Raw genomic sequence first — 18,542 nt, 5'->3', positions numbered from 1 at the left:
TGGCTTCCTTAACTGCCAGCTTCCACCAGAAAGCAGTCCACTTTAATAGTCAAATTAGAGATGAACCAACCGCAGGATTTTTGAGTATGGATGGACAAAGAGGGTTTATCACATGCAAATAAAGAAGTTATCAGAAGATAATTCCTTCTTTTTTAAGCAGTCTTAATTCAGTAAATGTAAAGCGCAGCACTTTAGCATTTGATTTTTACATGTCAACAAAGAGACTTACCATACTGAGACTCAGACTGCTGTAATGTTTACGACTATTTGCTTGGTGTTTTTCTGTTTTTGTGACCATCCGCGTGCGCCCCCCCCCCCCATATGTGAGCTGGCACTTATTAATGCTCTAAAATGTGTCTCTGTAGTCAGGAACTTCCTTAGTCCTTCTGATTTGCTCTTTGAAATTTGCTATTGCCTCTGAATTAAAACATCTGAATTTACCAGTAAGTTCTGCTGTGTTTCAGACCATTGATTGGGAAGTAACAACCAGTTGGATAATCGTTACTGTATTATCTAATTCAGAGAACATCAAAACTTATGTTTTCATTAAGTGATACACTAAGAAGTTTAATTTTATAAGAATAGCCCATTGTTGTAAACAAAACCTAATATTTTTAACTATATATTTTTTAAAAATTAGATTACACCACCACCTTCACTGTCAGATCCACTTAAAGAGCTTTTTCGGCAACAGGAAGTTGTAAGGATGAAACTACGTTTGCAACACAGTATTGAAAGGGTAAGAAATGTTTACATTTATGCTAAAAATAACATTTATATTAAAAATATTTTAACAATAGATTATAACGACCTATATTATACATATATATACATACATACACATACACAAAACACACACACAATTTTCTTAGATTTTCCTTCTTTAGAACCATTTTGGGAAATGGTTTGATTTTGTTGTCTTGTTCCTGTGCAGTTAGATGGGGAATTTTTAAACCTGTTTTAGGGTAGCTGCCCCTATGTTATGGTTCATGTTGAGTGTATTTTTGATGTATAAAAATCTCTTAATAATTTCTTGTTATCATTTGTTGAACTAAAGCAGTGAATTCCTAGTTAGACAGTTGGATTTCCAAGTTTTGGAATTGTTGCTTGATACCAGCTCCTTTAGTGCAGAATACTTACAAAGCTGTGCTTAGTGTTCCTTATAGGTCTCCTTTCATATTCTAGTTTCTGGTGGTTAGTCTGGGCATGGAATGACATGAAAAAGGCTGCTTATTTAGAGAAATCATGACAGTCATTTCACTTAGATTGACAAAAATATAATACCTTCTTAATCTTTTGGGAGGGTCAAGGATTCTGGAACTTAATATGAGCTGTGATCCTTCAAAGAGGTAAATATATACTCATCCAAACCTAAGTATGCAATTTCTTTAATTCATACATTGATTCCCTAGGGCTCAGGTTTTTAACTTTTTTTGTGTCCTGGGACCTCTGTAACAATCTGGTAAATATAAACCTTTTCTCAGAATTATGTTAAATTAATAAACTTACAGCATTACAAACAGAACAGTAAATGAAAGAAGCACTGATACAGATCTTACAACATTGTGCATGTCAATGAGTGGTTTGTTCTCAATAAGAAGTTAGGTCGTATAACATGTCAATAGCTATTTCAACCACCAGGCATGTGTCAAGCCAGTTGATAACATATTTTTATCTGTGCATCTATCCATGCTACTAAAGCCATGCTGCCTTACAGACAGTTAGGAATTCTCATTTGAACAGTGCAATTTTCCAAACTTTAACAAAGAGTAAAAATGACTCCCATCCATTCATATGTTGACCAACAAACAATTTAGAATTGCAGAGTACTAGAAAGCAATTTAAAATGCCTGACCAATGTGACAGCAAACAGTGATACCATTTGGGGGCAATACCTGCAACAATTAAGAATTGAAAATCCTTGTGATTTCTGTGGATGGCAAAGATGCAGATACTTCTGATATTACTGTGGTTTGTGGCCCATGTTCATAATTGAAAAAATGCCAGTTGGCAGTTGGTAAAAACAAAGATCTGATTTTTCCCGTTCCATGTTCACTTTGAGACATACATAACCCATGCTCTGAAGACATTGTTTGAGAAGCTGTGTTGCAGAAGTTCAAGGACACAACATTAAGTGGACTATTTAGGCTGTCATTCACACAGTATATCTCTGTGAAGTATTTTAGCAGAAGGAGTCTGACTTCAAATAATCTATTTCTTGGGGCACCTGGATGACTCAGTCGGTTAAGCATCTGACTTCGGCTCAGGTGATGATCTCATGGTTTGTGAGTTCGAGCCCCACATTGGGCTCTCTGTATCAGCACAGAGCCAACTTCGAATCCTCTGTCCCCTTTTCTCTCTGCCCACCCCCCCCACTCATTCTCTCTCAAAATAAATAAACTTAAGAAAAATAATAATGTATTTCCAGACCGTGTTAAGGGATTTTTGGTTATTGCTCTTAATCTCTATACAACTGCAACCAGTTTTTTTAGAAAACTTTTCTTCCAGCTATTTTTTCTTAGTATCTGTTTTTGTTTTTGTTTTTGTTTTTGTTTTTTTGGATATTTTATCACTTAAAGTCCCACCTTAAACTTGTAGTTAAATTACTCCTAAGTGTTAGACTTACCTCTTCTCTTTTGTGTATCATTTGTCACATCAGAATTTAAAAGAGATTAAATAGGACTGTGTTTCTTTGTCTTTTCACTAAATTATAAATACAGCAAAACTGTACAGCAATACATACGTGGATATAAGGCCTGCATGCTCCAGTAGGGGAAGGATAAAGTTCTTGTCAAGTTGAGGGAGAATGGGGAACATGGTGGGGAACAAGACCAGCCACACCCTGAATATTCTCTTAGCCTAGCCTGCCAGACAAAACCCACAAAATGATAGACATCTTCTAACTGGAGAATTCCTGGACTCATTACCTCTGTCTTTGAAGTTCCAGCCGTCCACAGTTCCCAGAGTTGTCCTCGTTGATGTTTAAGCCAAAAAAGACCGTTACCACCAGATGGCACAACTCTATAAACCAGTATCATGATGGGTTGAGATCTGTAGCTACACCCTAGGAATTCCCAGTCTGCTAAATGCAGAAGATCGCCCACATCATTTCATTAACTTTATGATAGGGTGACTCTGCATATTACATAATTGGAGGTTTTGCACCCCACTTAACACATTTGAAGGCAGGATTGCACTGTCATTGCTAGAGGTTTAAAATTAGCATCAAAGTACAGTGTTTGTTTCTGTGAAAATATTCATTATAAAACAAGCTGCTACCACAACGGCACACCACTTCACACCCATCAGAAAGGCTATAATTAAAAGATAATAACGAGTGTTGGCAAGGATGTGAAAAATTGGAACCCTCACACACTGCTGGTGGAAATGTAAAATGATAACAGCTGCTGTAAGAACAATTCGGCAGTTTCTGTCCAGGTTAAACATAGAACTGCCATATGACCTAGTAGCTCCACTTGTTAATTACCTAAAGAAACAGAAACTATGCATCCAAACAAAAACTTGGAGGATGAATGTTCATGGCAGCATTATTCATGACAGCACGAAGGTAGGAACAACCCAAAAGACCATCAGCTGATGAACGGATAAATAAAACGTGGTGTGTTTGTGTATGGGAATATTATCCGGCCATAAGAAGGGATGAAGTACTGATGCTGCACACAGATGAACCTTGAAAACATGTGACATGAAAGAAGCCATTCATAAAATACCACATATTATATGGATCTGTTTGTAAGAAATGTTCAGAGTAGGTAAGTCCACAGCAACAAAAAGCGTAGCGGTTGCCAGGGGAAGAGGAGGAATGGGCCACGACTAGTGATGGGTATGAAGTTTCTTTTGGGTGTGATGAAAATGTTCTGAAACTAGTGGTGATGGTTGAACATCTTGGTGAATATACAAAAAGCCACCATTGTACATCTTAAAAGATAATTTTTAAGAAGAGACTGCCACTTTTGGAAAGAGCATTTATTTAATACTTTTAGAACACTTGGAATTCTCAAATCTCAAGCTTTCTGTAAGAAAAAACTACTCTGAGATTCAGGTTCTGTGGTACGTTTTAAGTGATCTTATCTTATTTGAAAAGCAAGTGATTGAAGAATTGTTTTTTTTCCATTCTTGGTTCAACTAGGAAAAACTTATTGTATCCAATGAACAGGAAGTTCTGCGAGTTCATTACAGAGCTGCAAGAACATTGGCAAATCAAACACTGCCATTTAGCGCGTGCACTGTTTTACTGGATGCAGAAGTATACAGTGTCCCACTGGATGCTCAGGTAAAGTGCCAATGATACAGTTAAAATTTTCCTAAGTACAGTGTGTTTTTGTCATCTGTTTCCATAAAAGAAACTTGAATTCAGCAATCAATAAAACTCAAAGGAGAAAAACACCTCTTAGAGAATAAAGCACTTCCAGATCACCTGATCCTCTCTCTTCCACAATCCTCTAAACATCAGCGTTATCTTATAAAAGCAGATATTTATAAAACCAATACATGTTTGGAATAGTCCCTTGAACATAACTTGTAATTTGTTTCTAAAAAGCCTTTTTTTTTTTTTTTAACGTTTATTCATTTTTGAGACAGAGACAGAGCATGAATGGGGGAAGGTCAGAAAAAGAGGGAGACACAGAATCCGAAACAGGCCCCAGGCTCCAAGCTGTCAGCACAGAGCCCGACGCGGGGCTCGAACTCACGGACCGCAAGATCATGACCTGAGCCGAAGTCAGACGCCCAACCAACTGAGCCACCCAGGCGCTCCTGTAATTTGTTTCTAAAGTGGATGTTTACACCTTCAAGCATCTGGAAAACTACTACAGGCGTATTAAATTTCTAGATGGCTAAAATAGGGCCAGGTTTTTTGTCTTGATCTTGGATGTTGCTGGAATAAATATAGTTGTGAAGAAAACTGTAGTTATATCTTGGATAAAGTTTAATACCACATATAAATTATACGAATTTAGAACCAGACATTTCAGTGGTCAGAATTTTTGTGCCTCGCAAACCAGAATGAAATTCATAGGTCATAAGAGAGAATATAATGATGAAAATAGGGAGTGTAAGCACAGTCAGTGAAAGATTATCATAAAAAATACTAGGAAATGCTGTTTTAGGTCAGACAGTCTAGAAATACAAATGATACAGGGTATATTCCAGAGAAAATTACCTAGTTCTCTCTGGGCTTTTTCTCATCTGTTTTATAAAAAAAAAAAAAAAAAAAGATTAGATCAGTAGATTTCAGACTTTCTTAAAATCACCAACCATTTTTATCCAAATGAAAGTATTCAGATATTTGAAAAAGCTATTAAGAATTAATTGGATCTTGGGGCGCCTGGGTGCCTCATTTGGTTGGGTGTCTTGACTTCAGCTCAGGTCATGATCTCGCCCTCCGTGAGTTCTGGCCCTGCGTCGGGCTGTGTGTGGACAGCTCAGAGACCGGAGCTTGTTTCAGATTCTGTGTCCCCCTCTCTCTGCCCCTACCCCGCTCATGCTCTGTCTCTGAAAAATGAATAAACCTTAAAAAAAAATTAAGAAAAAAAAAAATAATTGGATCTTAAGAAAGAACTATTTGACTCTGAGGAAATAAACACTGGAAATGCCACTGAGGGACTTTACATAATACAGCTTTAAAGAATTTAAACAGAAGAATGAGTGATTTTTAATAACTGAAATGAACAGTTTAATTGTGTTACTAAAGGCTGGACTAGACCATGTACTATTTTGAGGTCTTTTTTTTTTTTTTTTTTAACGTTTATTTATTTTTGAGAGAGACAGAGATAGAATGCGAGTGGGTTAGGGGTAGAGAGAGAGGGAGACACAGAATCCGAAGCAGTCTTTTAAAGTTGCGTGCAATTATAGAGTAATGAAATTAATTTTAGGACAATGTAAATCAAGCTACAAGGAAAGTCTTTAAGATTTCTAGTTCAGAATGGTTGAGTAAACATACCTGTTTATTTTTTATTTCTCCCAAAACTTATTGAAATAACAAAAGACATGTCAAAATAAAAACTAATCCATAACACAACTGGAAATCGAGATGGAAGGCCACAGGATCAGAACACGTTGACATTTCTGATAAAATGACAGATGAGAGGGGCACCTGGTTGGCTCAGTCAGTTAAGCATCCAACTCTTGATTTCAGCTCAGGTCCTGATCTCGAGGTTCATGGAATTGAGCCCCATGTCAGGGCTCTGTGCTGACAGTGCAGAACCTGCCTGGGTTTCTCCCTCCCTCCCTCCCCCCACTCCGTCTCTCTCTCTCTCTCTCTCTCTCTCTCTCTCTCTCTCTCTCTGTGCCCCTCCCCCATTCATGTACACTTTCAAAATGAGTAAACATTTTTTAAAATGTTAAAAAAAAGTGCTCCTTCCCGTTTTACAGAATAGAAAATTGAGAGTACGTAAATAGTTCAAGATCACACAGTAAGACACAAAGCTGACATTTGAATACAGCCTCTCTTAATTCCAAAACTAGTGTTCTTAAGAGTTGATCCAGAATTTCTTTATGGTCGCTCCAAAATATTGGTCCTGGAAAAAATGTTGGCCTCAAAGTCCTGTCTCCCACCTTAACACTCTTTCTCCCTACATATGGTAAACATTAGCATTAAAAGAAGATGTGAAATCAAGTATACTTGAATAAGAATGTCATAGGTGTGGTACTTAATAAAAGATGCCTTTTTTGAGAATCGTCTTTGACTCACAAGGCAATAGGATTCTATTTAACAACTAAACTCAGCTTCCTAGAAATTCTGGTAATAATCTGTCTATTCAATATGGAACTAAAGGCTTTATCAAACTTTTTAAGTATCCAAATTATATTATTATCCTTTTTCAAAATCTGTTTCCATCATTCCATCACACCATAGAATGATAGGATGGCATATAGGTTTTAAAGTGGGTTATTGGGTAGTATTAACTACTTACATTATTTTTCAGTCTGATGACAGTAAAACTTCTGTGAGGGATCGCTTTAACGCAAGACAGTTCATGTCTTGGTTGCAAGATGTGGATGATAAATTTGACAAATTAAAGGTACGTATGTTTAGAAATTCAGTTTAAATGGATGCTTCCCCCTTAAATGGAAATTGCAGATCTGTTAGAGAGGAGTGACTAGGAAAGGAGATAGCAATTAGGCATCCTCATGCCAGCTATAGTCAGAAGGTAAAGGAAAATAAAGACCACAAGTTCCCTTTTCAGGACCAGTGTAGTAAAAAAACGAAACTGTCACAGTTTCTAAGGGGCATCTTCATGCTTACTGTCCAAAATACAAGTCTGGTTATAGTTGTAACGTGAAAGAATGGGAGAGCGATAAGAGAAAGGATACGTCCTGCAAAGTAAATTCATAAAGAAAATTATTTGGTTTGAGATTTTGAATCATTTCAAAAATCACTTCCTGGGTGTTCATGATTCTTTGATAATTTGAAATCTCCTTCATTGAAAGAGCAGTTTCAAGTTAAAGTCTGAGATTAGACACTTGGAAAGTTGCAGACCCAGAAATAGCATATAGATACAGACCAGGTAGAGCAGAAATGGATGTGTAATTCAGACACTCCTCAGAGAGTCTGTGGATGAGATTAATTTTTAAAGCAAATTTAATAGAGCAGTCTCTTAACTCTTCTCTTCTTTTCAATAGACCTGTCTTTTAATGAGGCAACAACATGAAGCTGCAGCTTTAAATGCCGTCCAGAGATTAGAATGGCAGCTCAAACTCCAGGAACTTGATCCTGCCACCTATAAATCTCTCAGCATTTATGAGATCCAGGAGTTTTATGTTCCCCTCGTTGATGTTAATGATGATTTTGAATTGACTCCTATATAGCAACCGTTACTTCCGGTGGTATCGTCTTAAACTGATGCGGCTCAAGAGTCTTAAACTGTGGAACACTGCCTTTGAGAAAAATACTGCTATTCTGCCTTTACAGTTGTTGAGTAAAGTTTGACTGAAGTTGGTTATGTAGTAAACACTGTCATTTTGTAAACAATGAAAAGAGAATTATTTTGGATCCAAGGTCCAAACAGTTTCTAACTGAAATCTATTATTTATATTGGTGAGAGGTAACTATTGCATTAGAGCATGTTGGCCGACTGAGGGAGATACTTTAAAAGTTGAGAATCTGCTAACAGCACCGAAAGTTGTTAGCACTCCTAAGTAACAAGGTAACCACTAGTCTTCAGATCTCTTTCAAGTTTTATTAAAATCTGTCCGTAAACTAAAAGGTTCAGTTCCTACCAAATAGTTTCTAATGTGGAAGAAAAACGTGGCACAAAATTTCTTCAGTTTATTATATCTGTAAATTAACTGTACAGTTTTCTTTTCAAAAGTTTTAATATTGTCTTCCTTTTTAATAACTTATTTTATACATATTGTGCAGATGTAAATCTTGTAATTAATGGTCAGAATGTATACAAAGGGATTGGTAGTCAAAACATGTACAAAGAAATAATTGTAAAACTGTTCTGTCTGATGTTTTCTTGGACCAAAGTTGTAGTTTGTATGGAGTGTAGTGGTAGTGGGTTCATGTAGCAAAACTTTTAAATAAGGCATGCATGTGTTTGAGTTAGCTTGTTTTCATCACCATAACTGTAAAGGTTGTGACTTAGTTGTACTGCATGCTTCCTATAATTTAACTCTCTCCATAAGCGATGCCTAAAGTAGTGTAGGGTGTTTTCATGCCAGTCTCCTGGGATAGTACCTATGACTCACTATGTTGGACATATTATTTAGAATTAGTCATACAAAGAAACAGCTCTTTTTTCATCTCACGGTAGAACCTGTTCCCCTCTCCCAAAATGCCTTTGAATGAAAATTCTGAAATTGTAAATGTCTATTTTAATACTCAAGTATGAAAGAATCTGTGAATATATGTAAATATGTTTAATAAATTTTATTGGTCATGTTAAATCATTGTAAAACTTTTTTACATTGCTTAAATATAATGTTTTAAGCTTAATAACCTTTGCACTTTTAAAATAAAAACAGTACTCAAATCAAAAAAAGAGCTACTTGGTAGTCCAAATAAATACAAGAAACAGGCATATTCCAATCAATCTCTGCAGTGTTTATGAAAAATTGATTAATATGTTGTATTTTTTCCTTGTATCAAGATGCAAAATGTAATTTTCAGAATTTTATAATTAAAATAAGATTTGGTATGATGTTTTTAATAAAATAATTAGCAATATACTTAGAAAAAAGTCCAGTTTCTCCTATACAGTGAGGTAGATTAAATATTCAGGAATATTTCAGATCTGAAATCTAAACTACTTAAACATTTTTGAAAGGAAAATTAGGTTATACGTAAAAGTGAACATAAGTATATGGGATAAAATCTACAGAACTTCCCACAGTACTTTCTTGAATTATAAACTAATACTGGATGTTTTTTATTCTGGTAGAGAAAAGTAAAAAGCATATATATGAGGAATAAAGTGACTTAAACTTAGCATGCAAGTTGGAAATCCCGGCTAATGGGAGAGAATGTAAAAATTGAAGTTTTTGAGTGCAAAGGTATATATTAAGCTTAGGGGTTTTTGAATTTTTACGTCAATTTATATTTTAATTCATACTGTACTTGGCATGCGCAATAAAGCAGCACGTGTAAAAAGTACACAGTGCAAGGACTTTGTTATAAAGGTTGGATGTAGTGTTCTTTAGAAATTTAGATGAAAGATTTGGGCCTTTTTTTATTGGACAAATGGGGCCAAGAAAGGCAGGGTAGATTTTGAAGCACTGGTTTTGTTGAAGTTAAGTTTATTAAGGCTGGGAACATGAAAAGCTAATTTATAAAAGCAATACTTTTTAATATGAAAAAATTAATGCAAATTTTGTTTATACTTTTGCCGAAAAATAAAAAACCAGATTATTGAGCATTGAAGTCATAGAAAATATGAGAGGGATAAATGTATACAGCATTTTGTTCTGAGGGTCCAACTGGAAAAGGGGGAGAAAAATCACTCCTTGGCCAAACAGAACAAGCTGCAGAAGAGAAAAAGCAAGAAAGCAGGAATCTGGCATATTTTAGTTGTCCCAGCTTTTTAAGTACTAACTCCAGTTCTCACCCTCTTCAGTGGTGCCTCAAGTTGCTGGAGCCTCTCTGCCATGATTCTGCTTCTGCAGATTTCCTTTGTAAAGTGACTCAAAGCTAATCGGATAGCTTAAAAGAAAAGTGAATGTCTTCTTGGTGGGAATCTATACTTAAGTAGTTAAGAGCTTTGATATTAAAGATTTTCTGAAGCTCTGAAATGCTAGGAAAAAACTTGGAATGGGGTATATACCTAAAAAGATTTAGGATTCTGAAAGAGAAATAAAGGATGGTTAGTTTAATCAGTGATTTTTTTTTTTAACTATTCAAATATCATGAACAAGATACTAAATTGTACCTAAGGATTTGTATTTCTTTAAATCTTGTTCTAAATCATATCTGTTTAATAAATGACTAGTTGATATTTGTGCATGTTATTTAATAAAGAGTTATATTTTTATAGAAAAAATAAGAGTGAAATGTGTGCTAAATGTTTTTTTACTTTCCACTTCCATGTGACTCGAAGCCAAACAGCAGTGGTTACCTGGGCAGTAGCAAAATTGCAGAAATACTCATCTTGGGGAAACAGCCTTGGAAGAATAGTTCGTATCTATTCAGTAGTAATGTCTCAAAAATGAATTTTAAATGTTAGATATGCTGCAAACTTCATAACCACAAAAATTTCAGGCAAAGCCCCAGGAGGCTCATTTTAATTGATTTAAGAAGTATCCATTTATTCTAGAAATTGAGTGCAGTGCTAAATTTGTATTCTTAGTTATCCACAAAGTTAGCAATATTTTTTATTCTATCTCTGACACAAAACTCCAAAGTTTTTTATATAGAGGAAATTGACTTCAAAACTCATGAGACAGTCTTATCTTTTAGTATTTTTAAAGAGAATATTTTCATGATTTTTTTTAAAGTCCTCAAATATTTAAAGCAAATAGATTGTTAAAAGTGATAGTCATCTTTGGAAATGCTTGTAGGAAGTTTAATTGATTAAATATCTTGTAACTCATTTCCATGGTTGTTCCTTGACACTATAGTCTCCATTGTACCTGGAATGGAGTTACAACGCCTCCACAGTAGTAGTTACCCAAAATATTTAGAGTCAGTAAAACCAAAGTTCATAGGACAAACTGAGGCAAATACAGTTTAAATAATTCCCTTAAAATAGCGAGGAAAAAAAGTACCTGGAATTGTAAGTATTAGCATAAAAACTGAAAACTACATCTAGAGAGACTGACTTTTTCCAGTGATTAAATGTTAAATGCTACACGGTATCTGCAAATAATGTAAATTTTTTATACATGTGCATATCTCCTGAAGAGAAAATAACATTTTTACCTAAAGGTAAACACAGTCTTCGTTGCAAGAGGACTCAGTTTTATTAGATGGATTAGTTGCACAGAATGTAAGATTATTTATGAAACACATTTAACTCTATTGATGACTTTTTCAATGCCTTTGAAAAAAAACTATATGCCATATCAAAATCGCTGAGTAGACCTAGAAAAAAGGCTTTTAGGTGGCCACCTTTTTCTCCCCTTGTGAAGACAATTCTGTTGTTAATACACAGAGTTAGGCATATGTAGCATATGTTTACAGATTAAAGAGCATCCCTGTGTGTGCCCATCACTTAGTTTAAGAGATCATTATCAGTACGTTTCTTCTCAGTTTTTGTTTTTAAACTGACCTAAATCCAGGTTACAAAACAAAACTAAAACCCAGATCTTAAATAGGCAGTGTGTTGGGATAAGTCCTGACAAATGTATACATATGTTAACTTTACCCAAATTGCGATTATTTCCAGCTTCTTAACCATCACTGCAGAAAGTTCCCCTGTGCCCCTTTTCAGTCAGTGGCTCCCTACCCCAGAAGCAATCACTGTACTTCCCATCACCATGTATTACTTATACCTGCTCTTGAACTTTTTATAAATGGAATCAAACAGTATATAGTACTTTCTTGTGTCTGCCTTCTTTCAACATAAGGTTTTGAAATTCATCCATGTTGGATATGCCAGTAATCTGTTCCATTTTCGTAATGAGTAGTAGTATATTGTACAAACTTGTTTATTCATTCTCTTGTTGGTAGACATTTGGATTGTTTCCAATATGGGGACTGTTGTGAATAAAACTGTGAACATGCAAATCTCTTTGTAGACATATTCTTTCATTCTTGGCTACATACCTTGGATTACTGGGTCATAGAGAATAGTTGTATGTTTAATTTTATTAGAAACAGACAGTTCTCAAAAGTGGTTGTACTACTTTATACCCCTACCTATGAGAGACCCAGTTGTTCTGAATCTTCATCAATATTTGGCTGTCAGTCTTCAGTTTTAGCAATTTTGGTGGATGTGTAGTGGTACCTTGTGTCTTTAATTTGCATTTCAATGATGACCCACTGGTCATCATTACTTTTCATATGCCTTTTGACCTATACATATTTTGTGAAATGTCCTCAAGTGTTTTGCTCATTTTTTATTGAGTTGTCTTTATTACCAATTTATAGGAATTCTTTATATATTCTGCATGTTAAGTCCTTTGGTCAGATACATTTGTCCTGTGGGGCACCTGGGTGGCTCAGTCCGTTGATTGACTCAATTTCATCTCAGGTCATGATCCCAGGGTCATGGGATTGAGCTCCCCATTGGGCTCTGTGCTGAGCATGGAGCCTGCTTGGGATTCTTTCCCTTTCTTTCCATCCCTCCCCCCATTTGTGTATGTGCTTTCTGTCTCAAAACTTTTTAAAAAAATAATAAAATCTTAAAATCAGACTGATTCCAGGTAACTCAATTGCATGACTGAACCTAATCTACCACTAAAGGAATACAACAAAATCCGGTAACCAACAATGGAAAAATTACAATGTCTAGCATCCAACAAAAAATGATCAGTCATGTAAAGAAGCAGAAAATTATGACCCTTCACTAGAAAAAAAAAAAAATAGAAACTGAACTAGAAATAAAAGCAATGATGGAACTAGTAGACAAGTTTGTTAATAAAACTATTATAGTCTGTGTATGTACAGAAAAGTAGAGGAAAACATAACCATAATAAGGAAAGAATGGGAGATAAAGTTTTAAAACCCCAAATCAAGATTCTCGAGAAATGAAAAATATACTAGGTGCAATAAACTGATGAGACACTGCAGAAGTAAAGACTAGTAAATTTGAGAACATAGCAGTAAGAAATGACCCCAAATGAAAGATGGAAGAAATGAACCGAGCCTCCGTAAGCTGGGAGACCATATCAAGTGACCTAACAACATGTAATTGGAGACCCAGAGAGAGAGGAGAGGGAGGGGTAACAGAGAAAGACTTTTAAGAAATAATGGCTGGAACAAAAACCTATCAACCTAGAATTTGTATTTGCCAAAAATATCTTTGAAAAACAAGAGCAAAATAATTTTTTTACCAAAGCTGACAGAAATTTTGATACACACAGAGGAATTAAAATATCCAAAATGGGGGGGCGCCTGGGTGGCTCGGTCGGTTAAGCGTCCGACTTCGGCTCAGGTCATGATCTCGCTGTCCGTGAGTTCAAGCCCCGCGTCGGGCTCTGTGCTGACAGCTCAGAGCCTGGAGCCTGTTTCAGATTCTGTGTCTCCCTCTCTCTCTGCCCCTCCCCTGTTCATGCTCTGTCTCTCTCTGTCTCAAAAATAAATAAACGTAAAAAAAAAATATCCAAAATGGTAAAAATGTATTGTGGGGATTACAGCCTCTATAAAAGTAAAATGCATGACAATGGTACAAAATTGGTTGTAAGTTCTCATAAAATGCATGAAGTGGTGTGATGTTAGTTGAAGGTAGATTATGATACATTTTAAGAAGTACACTCTAGGGGCACCTGGGTGGCTCAGTCAGTTAAGTGTCTGACTTCGGCTCAGTTCATGATCTCATAGTTCTTGGGTTCAAGCCCTGCATCAGGCTCTGCACTGACAGTGCAGAGCTTGCTTGGGATTCTCTCTCACTCCTCTGTCTCTCTCTCCTCCTTCCTGACTTGCGCTTTCTCTCTCAAAATAAATTTAAAAAAAAAAAAATGAAGGATGTACACTGTAAACACTAAAGCAGCCACTAAAGGGAAAAAAGATCTACAACAAATAAGATAATTAAGATTAAAGGGAGTCACGCAAAGTATTTCATCAAAAAGAAGAGAAGGAGGAAAATGAAAAACAAGAGAAAATAGAAAGAAATAGCAAGACTGGGGGCGCCTGGGTGGCGCAGTCGGTTAAGCGTCCGACTTCAGCCAGGTCACGATCTCGCGGTCCGTGAGTTCGAGCCCCGCGTCAGGCTCTGGGCTGATGGCTCAGAGCCTGGAGCCTGTTTCCGATTCTGTGTCTCCCTCTCTCTCTGCCCCTCCCCCGTTCATGCTCTCTCTCTGCCCCAAAAATAAATAAACGTTGAAAAAAAAATTAAAAAAAAAAAAAAAAGAAATAGCAAGACTGTAGATTTAAACTCAACCCTATGGATGATCACATTGAATGTGAATTTATACTTTAAAACTGAGATTGTCGGAGTAAATAAAAAAGCAAGTCCCAACTGTATGTTGTGTATAAGAAACTCACTTTAAGTGTAATGACAGACAAGTTAAAAGGATGAAAACGAGATGTTACTACCCACCTATTAGAATGGTGAAAATCCAAAACATTGACAACAAATGCTGGTGATGATGTGGAAAAATAACTCCCATTCATTGCTGGTGGGGATTCAAAAGGGTACAGCCACTTTGAAAGATGGTTAGTGGTTTCTTACAAAACTAAGCATATTCTTACCATATCCAACAATCATTCTCCTTGGCATTTACCAAATGAGTTGAAAACTTAGGTCCACATGAAAACCTACATGTGATGTTTAGAGTAGTTTTATTCATGATTGCCAAAACTTAGAAGCAACCAAGATGTCCTTCAGTAAGTGAGTGAATAAGTAAGCTGTGTTACATTTAGACAATGGGACATTATTCAGAACAACAACAAAAAAGCTACCAACCATGGAGGAATCAACCATGGAGGAATCTATCAAGACATGGAGGAATCTTAAATGCATATTACCGAGAAGGAAGCCAGCCTGGAAAGCTATGGATTGTATGATTCTAATTATATGACATTCTGAAAAAGGCAAACTATAGAGACAGTAGATGAGTGGTTTCCAGGGACTTAGGGAAAGAGGGGGGAGGAATCGGGGAGCACAGGGAATTTTTAAGGCAGTGAAACTATTGTGTATGATACTATAATGGTGGACATATGTCATTATACATTTGTCAAAACCCATACAACACCCACGGTAAACCCTGAGGTAAATAATGGCCTTTGGGTGATCTTGTCATGCGTCAATCAATGTGTTGATGTTGGTTCATGGATTGTAACAAATGTACCACTCTGGAGCAGGGTGATGATGATGGGGAAGTCTAGGTGGGGGTGGCGGCACTGTATACAGAAGGGTACAGAAGACGTGAACAAGGTCAACCAACTTTTCCTAATGACAGTGATAGAACATACCCAACAATAAAAGAATACTTTTTTTTTTTTTAAGTATGCACAGAACACCTGATAAATTTGACCATATTCTGGGTCATAGAACAAGTCTCAGTAAATTTAAAAGGATGGAAACCATACAATGTATATTCTATGAGCATGAGAGAATTTAATTAGAAATCAATAACGAGAGCCTCAAACCCTAACAGTTGAAAATTAAACAACACACTTCTAAATGATCCTTGTGTCAAAGAAGATATCATGAAGGGAAATTAGAAAGTATTATGAACTGAATGAAAATGAAAACACAACATATCAAAATTTGTGGGCAGTTAAATATTTAAGGAAAATTTATATCATTAAACATTCTGTTACAAAGGAAGGAAAAAAATAAAAAGAAAGGAAAGTACTCAAACCAATTATCTAAATTTCCACTGTAAGAAACTAGAAAAACAGAAGAGGGGAACCTGGGTGGCTCAGTGAGTTAAGCATCTGACTCTTGATTTCAGCTCAGGTCATGATCTCATGGTTCATTTCGTGAGTTTGAGCTCAAAGTCTCTGCTTGGGATGTCTCTCTCTCTCTCTCTCTCTCTCTCCCTCAATAAATAAATATTTTGTTAAAAAAAGGAAACCAGAAAAACAGAAGAAAAGAAATAATGATAAAGGCCCAAACCAGTGAAAGTAGAAATCTGGAAAATAATAGAAAGAAAATCAATAAAATCAAACCCTGATTTTTTCAAAAAGATTAATAAAATTGATAAGCCTCTAGCCAGTGATCAGGAAAATAAGAAAAGATACAAATTAATCAATATTACAAATGAATGACCAGACATGACTACAGAATCCGCTGACATTGAAAGGCTAATGATGGACTATTATGAATTCTATGCCAATAATTCTACAATTTAAATGAAACGAACAAATTCTTTGAGAGACACAATCTGCAAAACCTCACTTAGGAAGAAATAGATAACCTGAAAAATCCTAGATCTATGTTTACGATTTATGATTGCATTCTAGCTAGCAAATCCAGAGCAGACAAGTCCAAAGGTAAGTTTTAAGTTGCCTCTGAGCTGAGTTAAAACAAAAACAAATACAAAAGAAACTGTTAAAAGAATCTTGGGTTTGTGGGATCTGGTGGACCGTATTCTCCAAAAATGGCAACGACATCATCTCCCATCTTACATGCCGTTCTTACGATGACATACCTTTCATCTAGGAGTGCTTGGGACACAGCACAGCCCTGTGACTTCCAAGGTCAGGTCATAAAAGGGGATGCAACTCCCATCTGGTTCTCCTGAAACACTCGTTTGGAAGCTTGAGCTGCCGTGTAGAGAAAGCAGTGCAACTGCCCTGAGGCCACCATGTTGTGAGGTAACTGGAACTAACTCACATTAGCCACCACCTGAGAGGATCTGAGACTCCGGGAAGCAAGAATAATGCCCAGCCCACGTCCAGAGGCCCCAGCTCCCCAGCTCCCCTCCCTTCTCCTGACCGCAGCCTCTATCTGTGGTACCAGCATGAGGGACTCCGAGATGGGAACCACCCAGCAGAGGCCTTCCTGAATTCCTGCCCCGTAAGACATATGACATAACAGAATGATTGTTGCTGAGTTTTGAGATGGTGTGTTACGCAGCAATGGTAACTGAAACATGGGACATACGAGCAAGGAAATCTGAGATGCTTCTGAAAACCACAGCAAGATGGGGCCAGATTGTCCTTGACCAGAGATTGATTTACTAACTAAAATTAAAGCGCTAAAAGTTCTGTACTGGTACCAAGGTTTTTGTGTGTGTGTTTTCAGACTTTGTTCACAGGCTTAAATTATTTTCCAGATTTGGGCAGGGTTCCTGTGTGTATTTGTAGAGGTATTAGTTCATTAAAATACTTGAGTAACCATCTTGTATTAGGCTCTGTGCTATATTATCGCTGAATAGTAATGTTCTCAGTATAGGATGTAACATTTCCACATTTTTGTACCTATATTCTGGTTTATTCAGCTTAAAGATATAAAGAAACCAAAAAGGTAGTCAATGTAGTTTGAAGGACAGGAACTGCCATCAGGCTCGGCCCAGGGGAATGATTGTAATGTGATATTTTCAGTTTGAAGTCAAAAAGTCCAAGTACCAATATGACTCTGAGATTTTTTTTTAAAGATTTTATTTTTAAGCAATCTGTACACCCAATGTGGGGCTCAAACCCACAACCCCATGATCGAGAGTTGCATGCTCCACTGACTTAGCCAGCCAGGCACACCTCAGAAGCCTTATCTTTTTTTTTTTTTTTTTTTTTAACATTTATTTATTTTTGAGACAGAGAGAGACAGAGCATGAACAGGGGAGGGTCAGAGAGAGAGGGAGACACAGAATCGGAAGCAGGCTCCGGGCTCTGAGCTGTCAGCACAGGGGCCCGATGCGGGGCTCGAACTCACGGACCGCGAGATCGTGACCTGAGCCGAAGTCGGCGCTCAACCGACTGAGCCACCCAGGCGCCCCTCAGAAGCCTTATCTTGAAATATCTATGGCCCTGTTAAAAGAAGGCCTCGAAAAGTTGGCTTAAGACTCAGAGCTGTTCCTCTCCACAGAAATCTTTAGTAAGAGGTGAAAAGATTCATACGATTTGAAGAGAAACCAGAATATATTCTGAGTGAGAATTTGAAATGAAATTAGAGCCTGAAACCTCTTGGTTCCCACAGCATAGCATTCACACTTTTGTCCAGACCTTGGGCACATTCTCTCCTTTTGTTTTATTTTTTTTCTAATTTAAATCCAAGTTAGTGGGTTTATAGTGGATCCATATAGTGTAACAACGATTTCAGGAATAGAATTCAGTGATTCATCGTTTTCATATAACACCCAGTGTTCATCCCAACAAGTGTCCTCCTTAATGCCCCTTGCCTATTTAGCCCATCCCCCCACCCGACACCTCTCCAGCAACCCTCAATTTGTTCTCGGTATTTAAGAGTCTTTTATGGCTTGTCTCCCTCTCTGTTTTGATATTATTTTTGCTTCCCTTCCCTTATATTCATCTG

At 36.7% G+C, this 18,542-nt stretch overlaps 1 protein-coding gene and 1 non-coding gene across 7 annotated transcripts in view; one reads left to right on the top strand and one right to left on the bottom strand.

The window, feature by feature from the left end:
- ANKRD12 (ankyrin repeat domain 12) overlaps positions 1-10,502 on the top strand; it is a 126,932-nt gene extending 116,430 nt beyond the window's left edge. For 5 of the 6 annotated variants that reach the window (XM_047090229.1, XM_047090228.1, XM_047090227.1 and 2 more), the window contains 4 exons: positions 641-739; positions 4,151-4,294; positions 6,948-7,043; positions 7,645-10,502. In XM_047090229.1, the coding sequence (XP_046946185.1) occupies positions 641-739; positions 4,151-4,294; positions 6,948-7,043; positions 7,645-7,830 (525 nt within the window). In that variant the 3' untranslated portion in view covers positions 7,831-10,502. The remainder of the gene's footprint in view (positions 1-640; positions 740-4,150; positions 4,295-6,947; positions 7,044-7,644) is intronic. The other variant, XM_047090231.1, reaches the window with a different exon arrangement.
- A 7,531-nt stretch (positions 10,503-18,033) lies between these two features.
- On the bottom strand, positions 18,034-18,150 carry LOC124519895 (U5 spliceosomal RNA). Its single transcript, XR_006964217.1, has one exon. It is a non-coding gene; the product is annotated as a U5 spliceosomal RNA (small nuclear RNA).
- Between the last annotated feature and the right edge of the window lie 392 nt (positions 18,151-18,542).

Source organism: Lynx rufus, unplaced genomic scaffold, assembly GCF_022079265.1.
Source record: "Lynx rufus isolate CCGP_SWC_20201006 ecotype Redwood Valley unplaced genomic scaffold, mLynRuf1.p SCAF_29, whole genome shotgun sequence".
Taxonomy (NCBI): Eukaryota; Metazoa; Chordata; class Mammalia; order Carnivora; family Felidae; genus Lynx; species Lynx rufus.
The sequence above is the reverse complement of the archived record's forward strand: the minus strand, read 5'-3'. Positions and strand labels throughout refer to the sequence as shown.